At 47.1% G+C, this 18,419-nt stretch overlaps 1 protein-coding gene across 1 annotated transcript in view; it reads right to left on the bottom strand.

The window, feature by feature from the left end:
• The window catches only part of dnah2 (dynein, axonemal, heavy chain 2), a gene marked incomplete at both ends in the record, with an annotated part of 182,899 nt that overhangs the window by 108,072 nt on the left and 56,408 nt on the right, over positions 1-18,419 (bottom strand). The window contains 5 exon segments of the mRNA XM_079758404.1: positions 9,839-9,921; positions 11,943-12,099; positions 14,077-14,180; positions 14,456-14,617; positions 16,738-16,901. Coding sequence (XP_079614530.1) covers positions 9,839-9,921; positions 11,943-12,099; positions 14,077-14,180; positions 14,456-14,617; positions 16,738-16,901 — 670 coding nt within the window.

Genomic DNA, 18,419 nt, shown 5'->3' with positions numbered 1-18,419 from the left:
TGAAGGGAGAGGCGAAACTCTCCAGCCCTCTCTCTCACACGCTATGACTCTCTCTCTCTCTCTCTCTCTCACTCTCTCACACGCTATGACTCTCTTTCTCTTTCTCTCTCTCTCACTCCCCCCCCCCCCCCTCTCTCTCTCTCTCCCACTCTCTCCCTCTGCTGCTGGAGGCTCCCGACCACTTCAATGTGGTACGGTTCATCGGCCAGCCACATTCACCATACACACATACACACACACACGCACATACACACAAATACACACACTGTGCAAGGGACAGCACAATGCAAAGTGGACGCCTACAACATATTCCCACAGTAAGGATTTACACCTTAAGCGAGTAATTGGATGAGATTAGCGTTCCGTGTGAAGGGAGCAAAGCCACACAAACACACACGCACCCCCCCCCCCCCACACACACACACACAAACACACAAACACACAGACTCAAACCCACTGTGTTTATCCATACTGACATAACGTACATAACGTTCTGACTCAGCACACAGACAAAACATATGGGCCGACCTTAGGCATCTATAGGTAACCATTGACCCATGTCAGGTTACACACAAACACACACGCACACACACACACACACACACACACACACACACACACACACACACACACACACACACACACACACACACAGACGGAGGTATTAGTGCTTAAGCAATACTGGTCTGGAAGCAGGGGCTCTGGATGTTTACAACAGAAAGCAGAGGATTGACCTACATTATTATCACGCAAAGAGCACGATGGCCAAGGCATCTAAACTGCTGACCTGCTCCTAACACACACACACACACGCACACACACACACACACACAGGAAAAAACTCACACACGGGGAGACACACACTCACAGACATATGCGGCATGTGTGAGAACCATTGTTATGATATGAACATATGTGCTTATTCAATTTTCAATCAACTTCATGTAAACGCATACAAACGCTCATTAACACAAACACACACACACACACACACACACACGTACACACAAATACACACACACAGACACACCGAAACACAAGCTTTTCATTAGCTGTCCGGGGCGATGACTGTAAGCGCTTGGACCACAAAGCAGTGACCCCATACACACTCACTCTCCCTGCACACACATTTTGTGTTGGCTTGATCTGCCAGGCATATCTACCGACACGCACACACATTTGCACACCCACCCTCACACACACCCTCATCTGTGCACCTACACACAGGCATATTTGGGGATTTAGAGTGGCACACAACCATGGATGCCTGGGCCAACTGGGCTTACACACACACACACACACACAGAGACACACACTCCCACGCCAACACCCAAACTACACACATACAACCCTGCGTGCTTGCATGACTTTTTCCACCACAGTAAAGCGTAGGTAGAAACGTCTCGCATGAATGCGGCCCTATTAGGTGCGTTTGAATCGCTGACTGCTCTCGCTGCATAGTGACCCAAGCATCTCCCAACCCCCTCCCACGTCATGGAGTCCACTGTGTGTGTGTGCACCATGACTTGTTTCCACCAGAGTGGGTCCTGGAGTTTTGTTTTTCCCAATGCCGTATCTTTTCATACAGTCATGTGTGGCAGCAGCTTTACTAAACGCTGTGTGTGTGTGTGTGTGTGTGTGTATGTGTGTGTGTGTGTGTGTGTGTGTGTGTGTGGGTGTTTGTGTTTGTGTGTGTGTTTGTGTGTGTGCCGGAGGGCACATGTGCACCGTGTGTTGATGCTCTGGAGGGTTTCTTGCGGCACAAAGAACAGGTGAGATACGAGCAAATAACAAAACACTGCAGCGCATCCACTCACTCACACCCATTACACAAACAGACACACATTACCCACACACAATACACACACACCCACACTGCACACTTATAAAAGGAAAACGATTGAGAGTGGATAAATGTCGAACACAGTGTGCTGCTCCAGCAGAAAGACAGCGGGCTACAGAGCAGCGAATGAACGCCCAGCGAAATGCACAAACACGCAATTGTTCCAACGAAAAACCCTTCCCCATTTCTCAAGGAGTTGCCAGTCTGGCCCCGGTTAGAAATCAGGAGAAAAATGCGGTGGATAATTAGGACCATGTCCGCGCGGCCACACTGTGTTTACACCACTGGATGTATTTGTGCGCTATGCCTCGGAGGGCTATGAGAGCATTTGACAGCATCTGCGATATATGAGAATGTATGTTCCGTTGAGCGCACAGTGTGTGTGCGTGTGTGTGTGATGAATATTTGTGTGTGTGTGCATGGGTGCGTGTGTGTGTGATAACTGTGTGTGTGTGTGTGTTTGTAACCCATGTTATCGTAGGGTTTGCCCCTGTGCCTTTCTGTAAGTGTGTGACCTGCGGGGCCTTCGAGAACTGTATTCAAGCCCCCCAACCCGGCCCCTCACTCCCTCAACATCACCTTCTTGGTCTAGAGCTCCGTGCCAGTGAGTGGATCCAGTTGTAATGCCTGTGACATCCATGCGCTCAGACCCAATTTGTGTGTGCATGCGTGTGTGTATATGTGTGTGCGCGCGTGGGCATAATCGTGTAAACTGCTGGGAGGTTAACCAAATCCAGTAAAAAGGAATAAAGAAAGAAATAATGTCAGGTCATGTTTGATTGTTCAGGGCAATGCTCCGGTCATACGGAAACGGGCCATTCCTTATTTTTTTGTTTTATTTGTTTTCCAAGTTGTTGTCTACGCAGCGCAGAGAGCTACCCTGGCTTTGAGAAAAAAACACGGGCAGGGAAACAATGGATTTGATGTGGGACCGCTGGGATGGCACATAGCTCGGCTTTAGCCTGTTTATGTGATGTTGTTTTGTGTTATATGTTCACTCTGCAATCAAATGGCGGGAGGAAGTGTTAGCATCGCTCTGCGTGAGTTGTTTGTTTACATTGTCTGTCGCCCGGCCAAGTGTGATGAAGGCAGGAGAGATGGATATCGGGCCTCTGGGTCTTTCTCCGGTTAGCTTTGTTGTACTATTATTATTATTTTGTTTCTTGTCATTCCCCGAGCGCTTGGCAGCCAGTCTGTTGCTGGAGAGGCCTGTGTTAGCTCCAGAGATAGCCATCTTTTCTACCATCGCGGTTGCCGAGTTTTGCTTGGTAGCCGCGGCATGCTTTGCATTAGCCGCAGCACGGCTGCTTCCAATTGGCTGAGAGTCGTCACGCTGGTGGTACCCCCACCCAAAGCCCCTGGCCCACCACCATCGCAAAATGTAAAAATGCGTGTAAAAAAACACAAATTGTGCAGACACATATGTGTAGAACCAGCATATGCAAATAGTGTACAGAATGTAAATGTTTTGTTTGTGTTTTAGACAATGCAATCCCTTCTACCTTTTACAATCCTCCACAAATCAGGAACATTTGAGAGGGGGTTAGACTGAACAGGCTTCCTCCCCTGTGTGCCAACTGTAGGGGCCAGCGTTGGACTACTAGTACAGCCTACCTACTCACTGTACAATCATTGGCTGTGGCTGGGGCCTCTCATTGAGCCAGGCCCCAGGACTTATTCTAATGTGCAGCAGATGGCCAGCTGCATTTCTGCCCTATTCATCTCTCTCTCCCTTGCTGTTGCCCCGAGACATAGCTTGGGACGAGAGAGGGCGGGAAGGAGAGAGTGAGAGATTAAGAGTACCTACTGTAAAGTGCAATCACACAGGAGCGGTTAGGGTTTGAGATACTTTCAAGCTTAATTCAAGAGACCTCATGTTTAAGGGGCTGCTTTTCTGGCTTAGCTTCGTGGATCCATGTAGAGCCATAGATGGGGAAATTGACTCGTAAGGCTGGGCCCATAAGACTGATAGTTTGCCACAGAACGACCCTCATCATGAGAAGACACGAAGATATCAAGGTGGTGTTGAGGGGGACCATGAAACCAGAGCCTGTTCCAAGAGAGAGAGAGGGAGAACGAGTGGGATGGAGAGAGTATGTGAGAGAGACCGCACGAGAGAGAAAGAGAAAGAGAGAAAGCAAGAGTGTTGAGGGAGATACTGGAGGTGACCACTGGATGGCAGTATTGAGCTACAGTGTGCCGTGGGGCCTGTGTTCCCGGTGAGCGAGGAACAGCCACTGCTGAAGATATAATAAAGACACAAATCAATGGCCATAATTCAGCAGACAGCCACAGCCTTGGTTAAAGTTATAGTTCCTACTTCCTGTTTTCCCACAGTGCCATCGCCACATACCCTGCCTCTCATGCAGAGAAGGAGACAGCAACAGGGTCACATTAGGACAGACTTATATAGAGACAGAAAAGTAGGCATACGGACAGGGTAACAGACAGATAGATGGATTGAAAAATAGTATAGAGATGGTCAGACGTGTTCAGGGTTAAAGAGAGGCAGACCCACGGACAGATGGATAGACAAACACAGATGGATAGACAAACATAGATCGATAGAGCGACAGATAGATGATATGACATACAGGTAGAAAGAGACAGGCCGACAGAAATCCATGAAGATAGTGGTTAGACAGTCTGACAGACAGACAGAGAGAGACAGACAGACACACATAGAGACAGACAGACAGAAAGCATAGCAGCTGATGCAATAAAGGAGATGGGGGATGGTGCTTCTCACAACGACTATTACAACCAGCTATCAAGCTCATCGGGGACTAGGCATCAAAAAGAGAAACAGAGAGAGCAAGAGAGACAGAGGTGTGTGTGTGTGTGTGTGTGTGTGTGTGTGTGTGTGTGCGCACGTCCTGCCACCACCATTTCCCCATGTGTGTGTGGGTACATGAGCGAACATGCCAGGCAATTGTTTTGTCAGCGATGGTTCCCCAGGGAGTCATTTGGAGTGCAGTTGGAGAACAGATTAGACGGGAAGATAGAGCGCATGCATGCACATGGGTTCCCGGGCACAGCGAAGAAAGATGGCGTGGAGTGTGTGTGAGTGTGTGTGTGAGACTGGGTAAGTGTATGTTTACGGAGCACAATGGCAGAAAACACCAAAAAAACATGCTTGTGGGTGTGTCACACAAACCCTGTACCAACAACAACAAAAACTGTTGTGTTTTTGATCTGGCGTGATTGCGGATTTCATCACAAACAGCGTAAGATTGGTCACAGGGATTTGTCTTCATAAAGGGAGAGTGAGTGTGTGTGTGTTTGTATGTGTGTGTTTGAGTGAGAGAGACAGCCGAGGCGAGGGACAGTGAGGGATGAATGGCTCCGGCTGAGCGTGGTAATTTCAGGTGATTTGTGCCCGCCGTTATTGTAAAAAGGCTAGCCAGGGATGCAGCTGTGTGGTGGCTCACACTTCTGCTTACAGACCTACAGGAGGCCCCAAACACACACACAAACACACACTCACACACACACACACACACACACACACAGAAAATACCCTTCATTGCAAGGAGTGATGATTCTTTAGTCGCTTCAATAATCCCCATTACTTACTGTATGGACAGGGAACACACACAGACACAGATGATCCCCGGCCGGTGTGTGTGTGTGTGTGTGTGGGATGTCTTCCTGCGTGTCCTACTCATATCATGCCTGGTATCTCCATTAATCACCCCAGCCGGGCCCGACGCTAGCCATCCGTTATTGAAAGACACAATCATTTGGAATTGCTTCAGTTCCCCTCACCCGCCCCCCCGGTGGCAGCCTGCAAGAGAGGCTCCAGGAGCACGAGGCAACCAGCGAGCGGAGATATCGACCAGGATGCCGTACCTCCCTTCCCACCCCATTTTTTTGTAGTAAACGGAGGTGTCCCTGTTTGTGTGTGTCTTCCCCCTACCGTCTCTCCCGCTCTCTTTTCCCTCTCACTCTACCCTCTCTTCCTCTCCATCCTCCCCTGCCACTCCCATATACCCTCTCTCTCCATCTCTCTACTGCTCTCTCCAGTATCGACTTTTCAAGTCTGTTTGCCTGGTTCCGTCGATGGAAGAGAGGGAGAGAGAGAGAGAGAGAGAGAGAGAGAGAGAGAGAGAGAGAAGGGGAGGCTGGGGTTGTGTTGTGTTTGAGAGCAAAAAAAAGGCGAAATAAGGGGAAAGGAAATAATGGAAAAATTTCTCCCCTCCTTCTTCTGAACAAAATGGCTGGTGGTAACAAGGACGGTGATTTAGTACAGAGAGAGGGAGAGAGACTACACAAAGCAATAGGAGACTGAGAGGACAGAGAGAGAGACGTTAAGAGACTGACGAGTGAGTGGATGAGGTAAAGAGAGCGGGAGGGAGAAAGGGAGGGAAACATAGAAGGTAGTGAACAAGAGAGAAAGTGAGGGCCATGGTGCCAACTCTGAACCTCTCTCCAAAAACAGCGAGGGAGGGGCGAGTGACACACAAAAGGGACAGGAAACCATTAGTAAGCTTCTTTTCATGCTCCCGCCTCATCTCTGCCTCCCTGTCTTACACTCATTCACTCTCTACAACTCACTACCCCTTTCAGGGTAATATTACCCACCTCTACAGGGTGTTACACATGTTGCTGGTTCTGTTCGTGGTTGATTATTTTAGTAACACGTCAGACACATGTCCTCCATCTCCTTCATCAAAACTGGTTGATGTTTTCAGGGGATTATTAAAGAACGTCTCTAAATGACCCCAGACACAGACCTCGGGTAACATTCATCCCCCAGCCAACGGGTTACGTTCACATCACATCCGGAAGCAATCCTGGGCTACATGCACTAATCCCTACAAAAATAATGTATTCCCTGGAATGTGAGTCGCTTTGGATAAAAGCAAAAAAAGACTTACAAGTAACCTATTATGTACCTGTATCATCACGTGTCCGTGATCCAAAGCTTTGATTTCAGGAAAAAACGTTGATGTCTTTTCAACATTCAGTGAATAAGAGATGAGTTAGAGAACAGACAGGAGAGGGAAGTTAGCGTTAGTTCAACATGTGAAGGGGAAGGACAGAAAGTGTTTATCCCTGTCTCTCCCATTATCTGCTGGTTTGTGTCTCCATTCCTTCTTCCTGAGGTTAATGTGAAAACAAGGTGGGGAGGGGAGGGGGACCACACACACACACACACGCACGCACAAATGCACGCACACACACACAAACTCCTCTCTCTCGTGAAGCACTTATGAAGTACTAACTCTGGAAGTGAACAGAAGTCATAGAGATTTGGTATTTACGCACACATGAAAAAAACATGAGACTCCGAGACATGCAGGAAAAAGCAGAGACATGCAGCGATCATGACTGAGTACTCTACCAGTTTGTTATTTCATGTTATTTTGAATTCAGTGAACTGCATAGATGCACACACACACACACACACACACACACACTCACATATGAACACAAACAGCTGGAAAATCTCCCTATGGCTAGATGGCCAAATCCATCATTCCTGGCCCGACTTAAACACGAAAATAAACAAGTGCACTCAGAGTGCAACAAGTGCAAACAGAATCATAGATATAAGATTCTAACATAAATACCCAAACAACAATTATTATTCATAAGCAGCCATGCACATGAACATCTGTAGTAACGGTAACAAAATCAATTTATAGGAACAAACATAATCCACTGCACTTCAAGCCAGCCACAGCAGAACACTGGTGGGGGGGGATTGGGGGCAGCTGTTAGTTCACTGTTTAAAATTCACGCTGCTCATTATTTAGCATTCCACCTTGGCCATAGCATGGCAAACCCGGGCGTATAAACAAACTCTAACGTGTTGAGATGCAGCCGAGCCAGCGCCTTAGGCCTGTCCACAATGCTAGCCACAGCAGAAAGAACAACTAAACCCTTTCTTTCATCCTCCGTTTGTTTCCTAAATGCCGTGCGATCGGTCAACGCAGATACATGATTTACAGTGTACACACACACACACACAGAAAGGAACCACACAGACTGGATTCATCTGGGAAAGATGGGAAATGCATTCAGGCAGAACCCCTTAGATCAAACAAAAACACTTTACGTCAACCAAGACATCAAAGAGGGGGGTAGAGTAAAGAAGGGGTTTGGGCATCTTGCTCAAGGATGCCTACTGGTAGTGGACATAGGGGATGGAAGTCAGTACCTTTTAGCTGGGATTGGCACACCCTCGCTATGACTGCACTATCATGTCCCCTAAGTATTACATTCTCACTCGCTCTCTCTTTCATCCAGCCTCATGTTCGGGGGTGCTGTGCTATAAAACCCTCATGGTTATGGTAGGAGAGGGGCGGTGATTCAGGTGGGGGGAGAGGGTGGATTATCCACTCCATCAACTTGAGGAATAGAAGCTGGCATTGTTTTGCTTCTGCCTCAGGTGTCGCCGATGTTTGCCTCCGAGCTGCATTTATTGGCCCTCTGCCCAATATGGATGCTCCGCGAAAGTGAGTATGATGGTGCAGAGCTTGCGCAACACACAACATATATAAACACATGCATGCTTAATGCACACACACACACACACACATACACACAGGAGTATGCATGCGCCGAAGGAGCTAGGTGAACATACAGGCACATATAAATGTAGTGCACATACACATATATTTAGTATACACCCAAAAGGGCACACGCACACACACACACAGACACACACAAACAGCTCTCCCACACGAATTACCCTCTGTCTGGACGAAGGAGGGAAACACATAAAAAGTTATGGCTCAATTAGGCAAGGGGGGTAAAAATAATGTAATCCATAAATTAGCGCAAGTCAATTAGGACAACTTGCCAATTAAGGACAAATGTGTGACTGCAGGGCAAGGCCTTTACGAGGCAGCGGGCGGAGTCACCCGTGCCCTTGCCTGTTTGTGACCATGATTCAGCCAATGGGGTGCTGCGACCATGCCTCTGATGGGAATTAGCTCACAAATTAATTCCTGTGGGGGCGGGGAGGGGGACTAGGACCTGGCACGCTGTGTGGTGAGCGAGAGAAGAGAGAAAGACGGAGAGAGAGGGAGAGAGAGAAATAGAGAGAGGGAGAGAGAGAGGGAGAGAAGGAGAAAAAGAGAGGGAGAGAGGGAGAGGGCGAAAGAGAGAGGGAGAGAGAGAGAAGGAGAGAGACAGAGAGAGAGGGAGAGAGAAGGGGAGAGAGAGGGCGACAGAGAGAGGGAGAGAGACACAGGGAGCAATAGAGAAAGAGCGAGAGCAAGAGGGGGATGGAGGGAGCGTGAGAGCACGGCAGAGTGGGAGATAGAGCGACAGATACAGGGAGACGGAACGGCAGAGATGGGAAGGAAGCGAAAAAGGGAGCAAGAGCGAGGGGTGAAAAAAGAAGTGAGGGTTGGAGGAAGAACCAGGGGATAGGGGATAAAGAGTGACAGAGAGCAGGATGAGTTCATCTATTTGCGTGTCTTTGTGTGTGTTTTCCTATTGAGGGATCTATTTGTGGACCGTGCCATACGGCTGGGTATTGAGTGGCGGGTGTGCTCTGTAAGGCTTCGTGATGCTCGGTCCCGCTCTCTGATCAGATCCTACGCTCCACAGAACCCACCCCTTGCTGTCAGAGGGCTCTGGCGTGTTAACAAACGCTGTGTTTAAGAGAGAGAGAGGACAACAAGGAATTAACCAGGATACTGTGGATCACAGGAAAGCAGCCCCCTATGGCTCACTTTTCACGTTCGTGTCAATCCACCCCGACAGCTCCACGGGGTCACATAACGGGTCACCTGACCTTCCCCCGCCAAGCCTAATCAATTATGACATCATCCAGTGTCACCTGTCAACACAACACACACACACACCTTAACACTAACACTAATGCTGACCATACCTGTGTAACTACCTCCTTTACTGTAATCTCTTGACTGTTGACCTCTCACCTCAAGACGCACACACTCACCCACACAAACACACGCACGCATACACAGCGAAACACAGCCACACACACCCACAGACAGGAGCGTCAGGCCTTACCTGAGCTGGTGATGACCCTTGTCCTTGTATGGAGTGATGTCCAGCACCATCTCCTCCCATGTTTTTGCGATGGTCTCCAGACCCTTATGGATCAAAGACATAGGGTATCGTCAGTACACAGACACATGAGCACACAACACAGCACAATGGAAAACAACCTGTGGGCTGTGATGGGGAGTGAAGCAGCAGGGATGGTAGAGGTTGTTTTGTTCTTCCAGGGCCCAGCAGAGATGACTCTCCATGAGGCTTTGACGCCGTACAGGAAGCCATTGATCTCGGTGCTGAGCGGAGTGCTTTGCACACATCACACAGCAGAGCGTTCATAAATGATTGTCATGTCTCTCCCTCTCTCTCTCTCTTCTGCAGTCACTCCACACCAGGGGGCTTGACAGTCTGTGTGTGCGCGTGTGGGTGTGTGAGGAAGGTCAATGTGATCTAGACACCTTCTTGCGTGAGCCAGGCTTTTGACATGCTTAACATACACAGATGTAACCTCTGGGAGCTCGCCCGTAACTCTCTGCTGAGCAACACTGGAGAGATTCAGATGGAGGTAGTGGTGATGTTGGTGTCTGGGGGGTGGTCGGAGGGGGGGAAGACCCGGAGGAAGGGAATCAGGCAGGCAGCACATACTACATAATCCTAAAACACCCCCACCGGGCTCCCTCATTCCCCCCGCCGTTCTTGTCTGGAGGAAATTAAGTCTTGTCTCAATTTCCCCCACCGCCTGCCAGCCTGCCAACCTGCATGAGTAGCAGACCTCCACCAGCCCTGGGAGATGGGGGGGGGGGGGGGAAGGTAATGCGGCCGCTGGAGGCTAAAGGAAGGGGCTACGAGGCTAAGCCTGTGAGCCGCCGCTGCCGCCTGGCTGACTTAGCCCTCCGTATGACCCCCTCCTCCCCCCGTCGGGTAAGGGTCTTTTACCTGCAATCATTACCACATGGACCCCTGTGACACCTGGCAGCCATTCATCATACCCCCCCTCCCCCAACACACACAGCCCGTCCGTTGTGAGGACCCGGCCAAGGTCCTCATGTGTGCGATGGTGCAGGATTCACTTTCACGCGCGCACACGCACACACACACGCACACACACACACACACACACACACACACACAACTGCATACCCACATTAACCCACACAACATGCATGCACGAGCTAACGTGCATGTTGCGGCAGGGTTTCAGAGGTGCCTTGTAAATGCAAATTCAATAATATCCATCATTGACCCTTTACCCAACAAAGCATAACATATGAGATTTCAGACGACCAACGAAGGAGAGAGACAGACAGTACAAGAAAGAGAAAGAGAAGGAGAGAAAGAGGCACTGCACCGAAAGACAAGCCAAGGGGTCGTAGGAAAAACGTAGTGATGGAAGGTGGTGACGGTCTGTGAAGGAGGGAAGGGGGAGAGGCGCAGTACCAAGGGAGGAGGAGGAGGTGAAGAAAGGAAGAGGATAATGTCTCTGGAGAACGGCAGGTAAACCTCAAAGAAGAGGAGGGGAGAGGAAGACTTCACACTCCCTGTCTCTGCAGGTACAGAAAGGAAATGCATAAGGTAAAGGAAAATAGGGCGAGTAGCAGGCAGCTGGTATGGCTCAGCACTGCATTGATCTGCATTGCAACAGCTGTCTCCCCCTTGTTTTCATGGCTGACAGAGGCAGAGAGAGAAACAGAAGGAACTACCAAACTGTTTCTGTGTATTTTTTTATATATTTCATTATATAATTGTTTTGGTATTTATTTGATGCATATCTTTTTTAATTTATAGTACTCTAAATGAAATGTTAAATATATAAAGTCATTTATATTCTCATTTGCTTTGGGATGGTGAACGTTTATTTCAATGCCAATTAATTCAACTTTAATTAATTGAATCCAGAGAGCGAGAAAACAGTGATAGAGAAACAGAAATAGCGAGCCAGAACGAGAGACAGGTAGATAAGAGAATTACAAAGAGAAAAATAATAAAGAGAAAGAAACAGAGAGAGAGAGAGTGAGAGAGAGAGGAAGAGAGAGAGAGAGAGAGAGAGAGAGAGAGAGAGAGGGAGAGAGAGAAGTAAAGTGAAAACAGATAGAAAGATAAACAGAGAGCGAGGGAGGACCTGTTCGATGGAGAGCTCCTTGCAGGCGGCTCCACAGATTTCAGAGATCTTGTCGGCGTGCTGGTCCAGGCCCAGGGACACCATCTTCTCCAGGGTGAACTCAGGGCTGGTGTGCTCCACGGAGCACTGCAGCTCCTGGCGGATCTCATTCCAGTGCCTGCAGAACACAACCCAGAAGAACAGGTCCACAACATCATCATCATCCTCGGCATCCTCATCATCATCACCATTATCAGCATCATCATCACCGTGTGTGTGTGTGTGTGTGTGTGCATGTGCGTGGGTCGGTGTGTGTGTATGTGTTTGTGTGTGTGTGTGTCTGCACACGTGTGTGTGTGTGCGTGTGTAGAACTGGGTCCTCAGCTCGGACCGCCTATATGGTAACTGTCTGCTGTGCAACATATGTGTCGCGGTACTCCTCGAGTGACGGGTGAAAGGGAGGATCATTAGCGACGCTGACTGGCATAACTGACAGCCAGCAGAGCGGGGGAGGGAGTCAGCGATAGAGATATATATATATATTTATAGAGAGAGAGAGAGAGTGGGCGGAGCTGTGAAATCTGTGCCAGCCGTCACCCTCTGGCTCTTCTCCCGCGTGTTTTAATCACAGCGACGCCCCTCCGACTACACGACCCCCTCGGAGACCCGGGTACCTTAGCCACACTTCACATTAACCCACCAGACACGCACACACACACTCATTACTTCACGGTTAACAGGGTTAACCCCAACCAGCTTGGTCTCTGTTCCCACCCCCAGCGGCTACTTTAACTACCAATGAGGTGTTTTGTGGGTTTTTTTCTCTCATAAAAATCAGGAATATTTCCTCAATGTGATGTTTTGTATTAATTTTTTAATTTTCGGAAATGATTACTAGTGTGGCTGTAAAGCAAGCCACACTATTGTTATGCTTCGTCTTCGTCTTACCCAAATTCGCCTAATTTGGGTAATTATCTTCTCCTTCAGTTTTGGAGGGATAAACACCAAACCACTACCAAAAAGTTGGGTATATATAAGTCTCTTTCAGAGACCATTTAAATATAATTATTATAATATTGTTATTTAATATTGAAAGTGAATCGAGGTAAGGTGGTCATTTTCAAATAAAATGCACATACGTAAACCAGAGGTAAGGAGGTCTCCGAAAAGTTTGGCCACTGTGACCAAAGGGGCCGCTATCACTTGCGGTCAGACATAAACGACCACACACCCAGCCCCAAGCCCTGTTTGACCAAATATTCTGAAACTTGGTATTGGGGCCTCATTTGACTTGCTTAATCTTTTTGCCTCATGGACCCTTCTCAAAAGATTTTGCTGTAACTTTAAAGTTTGGAAAACCTTGAAAAAATCATGAAAAAATAAACCCAAATGACCCAATTTTTTTTGGAAAACATGCTCCTTAATAATGCTCGACCCTAAGTTATTACCTTTATTTCGGCATTTCCCTTAAATATGCCAGAGTTATGTGCAAATATGATTATGCAAATGTACCGTAATTATTCATCAATCACAAGTCTGCTTCAGAGTACAGCAGTGATCTAAAATGTGACATGCTCATCAACGACATTCCCTTAAGTTAATGTGGAAAATATATATATTTTTTAAGTTTTGTGCCTATTGCTAAAAAAAATGACATCACAGTGTTAATTTCAAATGATCACTGTTGTAGGTGATCACCAAGCTATTTTTAATTAAGTCAATGGGGAAGAAACGCTGACAAAAACGCTGTTGTCAAATTTGGTACATGAATAGAAACCGCGCATAAGCAAGTCTCCAAAAGGTAAAGTACCGTTTGGACGACGGGGGCACCATAACTCACGATCAGAAAAAACCTTGAGTCCTATTTTCCGATCAATCAGTCTGCTTCAAAGTGGCCCAGGGACTTGAGACTTGGTGTGCTGGTTCATTACTCTTGCTAGCATTAGCATGCTCACGGAATATTGCACACGATACGATGAGTTGGCTCATGCAACAACATGCATTGTCTTTTGAAAGAAGAAAGCCCTTTTCAGAAAATGTGACATGTGTGGTTGCTGAAAAATAAAAAAAAAACAGTGTAGAATAAGTGCCTGTGATTAATCACCAAATCATTAGAAAATGCAAGAGTCTTAATGCCTGCTTCTAGAACCAGCACCTCTCTCTCAGGGCAGGGTTCTTCAGGTCTGTGATGAGAGGGATGGTCCTCTTGAACTGCTCAATGCTTTTCCTGGTACTTTCCACTATGTCCCACTTCTTGTCCTGTAGGCACAATGTTAGTTAAGGTCTCTTTGTGGTGGGGGGTTGTGTGTATGTTTTTTTTTTTACCCACGGATTTAAATGAGCAGAAAGTTTGGTAAAGATATTGATAATATTGGGACAGTGTTGTGGCCACTATCTGTCAAAAGGAAATGGGTATGATTCCCTTATGTCTGCTGCCTAAGGCAGGCATCCTGGCGCAAGGTGAATCCGGTTGATCCATACTAAGGGTCCCAACATGTATGTGTGTGTGTGTGTGTGTGTGTGTGTTGGCCAACCTTGAGTTCCCTGCTGAGCTTAGTGACGTGTTTGAACATGTCCTGGGCGGTGCTGTCCATGGTCTCGGTCTGCAGGGAGAGGAAGGCTCCTGTCTTCCACTGCTTCCAGTTGGAGCTCCACTGCTGGCTAGCCTCCCACACCTGCTGCAGGGACTCCAGGTCCTGGCAGAGGAGGAGACACAAAAATACATGGATTGAAGAAACAGAACTTATTGGAGAAGATGGCACCGAGCCTGGGCAGGAAACCCTTCTTTCCGGTTTTGTTAAGGAGATATTCTGTCAGAGAAACTGATTTGCGCAAGTAGAAGAAGCTTTTTTTTATAGAAGGATTATAATAAGTGTCTTACTACAGTGGCTAGTCTGCAAAGTGGTGATTTAAAAACTTTTCAGTCTCTTTTTTACTGTTAACTAAGGCTTAACTTGTGTTTACCAATTACGGCTTCCAGCAACATCACCGAAATATGAGTCTGACTGTCATCAGGCTTTAGATGAGTCATCTAAAGTGTGATTTGAGAGACTATTCTCAGCCTAACTCGTCAAGTCGTGTGGGATAATAGTGTCTCCTGATGACTCAATGTAAATGATGTGACGATGCTCACTCACACATGGAGGTGAACATACACTAACAAATACACATGCACAGACATGCATACTCGCACACAGAGAAAATCACAGCCACGACAAACACACACTAACAAACACACAGACACACTCGCTAACAAAAACACATACTCACATGCAAACAACCAATCCCACACAGTCACACACAAACCTGATCACAAACATAAAAACACACAAACAAAACACACCGCTGCAAGGCCAGCATTGACATCATAAATATAATCCTTGCAAACCCTTGGATAATACATTTATGTATCCTTTGATAAGCCAGACTGCTAAACACAACAAATAAACCCAACCAGTCAAAGCTGGTCCACAAAATAGATACGGTGGAAATGTGCATAACTATTGTGCATGGTTGGTCTGTTCTGTTTTTTTTAACGTGTTCACTGATCTTTTCCAAAACAATGTATTGATGACTTAGACAAAAATAAAATGCAAACTTCCAATGATTTTTAAACCCTTAAGGTGGAGCTAATATGTGATAATGCTTAACATACCTTGTAAAATACCACAGAATTACCACAAAAAACGGGTCGTAAAAAAACTCAGTCATGAATAAACTCAGTCATGAATAAAAGTGTCCAATAAGGAAAATAAAGGAAGTAAAGTTAATATTCTTTACAACACAATGCATTTTAAGAGATCAGCAGTGGACATTCTTAAGGCACTGAGTGTGTCGATAAACAGAGATCACCGTAAGGTGTATGTGTGTGTTTGTGAGAGCGATGGACACTAAGAGAAAGTTTTGATCACCCCATAGCCTTCAGTGGCTATGGGGTGATCCAGGGAGCGAATTAACAGCAGGAACTGAGGGTGCTGCGGGGGGGGGCACAAAAACACACTCTTCCCCTTGTGTAACATCTGGTGATACACACTGGCTACACAACTGCCAAGGACACGTGGAAGACAGAATACAGATAAGTACAGCCCATAGGAACAGCTCAGGCTATATGAGAGGATTGCAATCATGGCTCTCCCTGCTGATCGTTCGAGTGCCTTCCTCTGCGTGGCGTCTCTCAGAACGCAGCATGCTGAACGCCGTGCCTACACAAAGTTAATTTATCTCCAGCGAAATTAAGTTAGACAATGTTAACACTGCTGGCCTCTTTGGAGAGAGAACTTTACCCACAGGATTTTATGTGGATCGTGGGTGACCTGGTTTGCTTGTAGTGCTCAGAGGTGAGGCCAAGGACTTTCTGTCTTTGGATGGACGATACAAGTCCATATCTATCCTACCTTGGACCTAACATGCAAGCTGAGGATAGTCATTCACCATGACCATCACCTGACCCTACATGACCTCACTAGGACCTACCTACACTGAATATTCTCTGCTATGTATTTACACTATATCGTTTCCACACGGCCTGTCAATGTTTTGACTCATTCATCACTTCTACACTAATGGTTTTCATTTCTGTACGCATCGTGTAGCCCAGCCGCCCAGATCTAGAGACCCCCATACTAAGGTGTGTGTGTGTGTGTGTGTGTGTGTGTGTGTGTGTGGGGGGGGGTCCTTGATAGATATCGTTATTAAGTCTGTAAATGTGAACCAATAGCTCATAGTTAACTCGTAAAGATCCTTTTACATTGAATGCAATTATTTCTGACATCAATAACAGAATTACAAATCATGGAGCTTAATGTGAGAGGGAGACCTTCTCCAGCGCCTGGAGGTCTTTGGAAGGGGGCTGTACGATCTTGAAGATGTTGAGGCCCTGGCGGAGGGTCCCCTCCTCCTCCTTCTGGCTCTCCAGCTGAGCCCGGAGGTCCTGGATCTGCTCCAGGGCTGCTTCACTGCTCGCCGCACTGCTGAACGGACCTGGACACGCACACACAGACACAAACACAGACACACACACACACACACACACACACAAGCACACGTACACACACACACACACACACACAAACACAAACACACACACACATACAGGGATGTGCAACGTTTCTTTTACTTTGTGGAGACAGTAAAGTTAGCAGCCATTCCGAAGGGACGGCAATTACCCAAACCGCCACATTGAGAGAGGGTGAGAGAGAGTGTGAGAGGGAAATATTGAGAGACGCTAAACTGGAATAGGAGGGAAGTAGAGAAAGAGGACATAGGAGAGGGAGCAGAACATAAAAGCAGATAAAGACAGAGCGGTAGGAACTCGGAGAGCGAGGAAATGATTGGTGATCATAGTGAGGTGAGCTACTGATACGACTAGTGTCTATTACACCTCCAAGCGCGGTCTCTCTCGCTCTGTAACTTTCTGCCTCTCCCCCCCCCCCCTGTCTTTTCTGTTTCAGTGAATGCCCTTCAGACCGACACAGTGAAGCAACTGACCCAAATGAGAGGGGAAGAGGGGAAGGGGGAGGGAGAGAGGAAGAACGGGGAGGGGGGTACCTGATAAATACTGATGTCACTTGGCATCCAAAACTCATTAAGCGGCCCGGCAACTGCCATTTGGTTTAATTTTTGTATCCTCTTGTTCTAGTCCCTGCGACATTCACCCAGATTACATCAGAACCCTTTTTGTTTGGAAGGTGGCTGTGGCGGTATTGTCGGAGAGGGGGATGGGGGGTGGGTTGTGCGTTGTCTCTTTATGTGTTTGCGTCTTTTATATTGTTCTCACAACATGAGAGGACATCAGGAGAGGAAGTGAGTGGGGGGGGGGGGGGGGGGGGCTTTTCAACTTTATTTTGAAAGTTGAAAAGTCTGGGGTTCGTCTGTGTGGATGAGAGAACAAACACGATCTGATGAATACAGAGAAGGAGGTGGGAACACCTATCATCCCTAGCAGAAAGATGGGGACGATTAAAACAGTAGACATAAAATAACTGAACTCTCTAAAATGTCCATGTGTAGAGTTTCTGCGGCCGCTGAGGTTTCAGCCCCCACCGCCTCCGTCCCATTCCAACGTCTATGGTGTCCTGAACTGGTCTGTATTGCTTAAGGTGGCAATAGGTAATTCCAAAATGATGTCATCGTCTCCGACAGCATCAAGTAGTCAATAGAATTGAACAATTTATGAATTGTATATAGTTATTAACTCTGTAAATGTGAAACAATAGCTCATAGTTAACAAGTAAAGATCATTTTACATTGAATTCGATTATGTCCCACATCAATAATATGACTACAAATAATGGAGCTTATTGTGAGGCGTGCACATACGACGCAATTTCCATTTTCCGGATAAGAGACATTCATTTTAAATCCCTACAAGGTCGATTTTTTGACAGCATTAGATGGCTGTGAATAAATCAGTTTAACCAATCGCAATAGGGTATCTTTGACAGTCACCATGGACACTGTACATGTTATCGGATTTTGAAGAGTTAACAGCTTATTTAC

Source organism: Pollachius pollachius (assembly GCF_949987615.1).
Source record: "Pollachius pollachius genome assembly, chromosome: 20".
NCBI lineage: Eukaryota > Metazoa > Chordata > Actinopteri > Gadiformes > Gadidae > Pollachius > Pollachius pollachius.
Note: the sequence above shows the minus strand (reverse complement) of the source record. Positions and strands in the feature narration are given on the sequence as shown.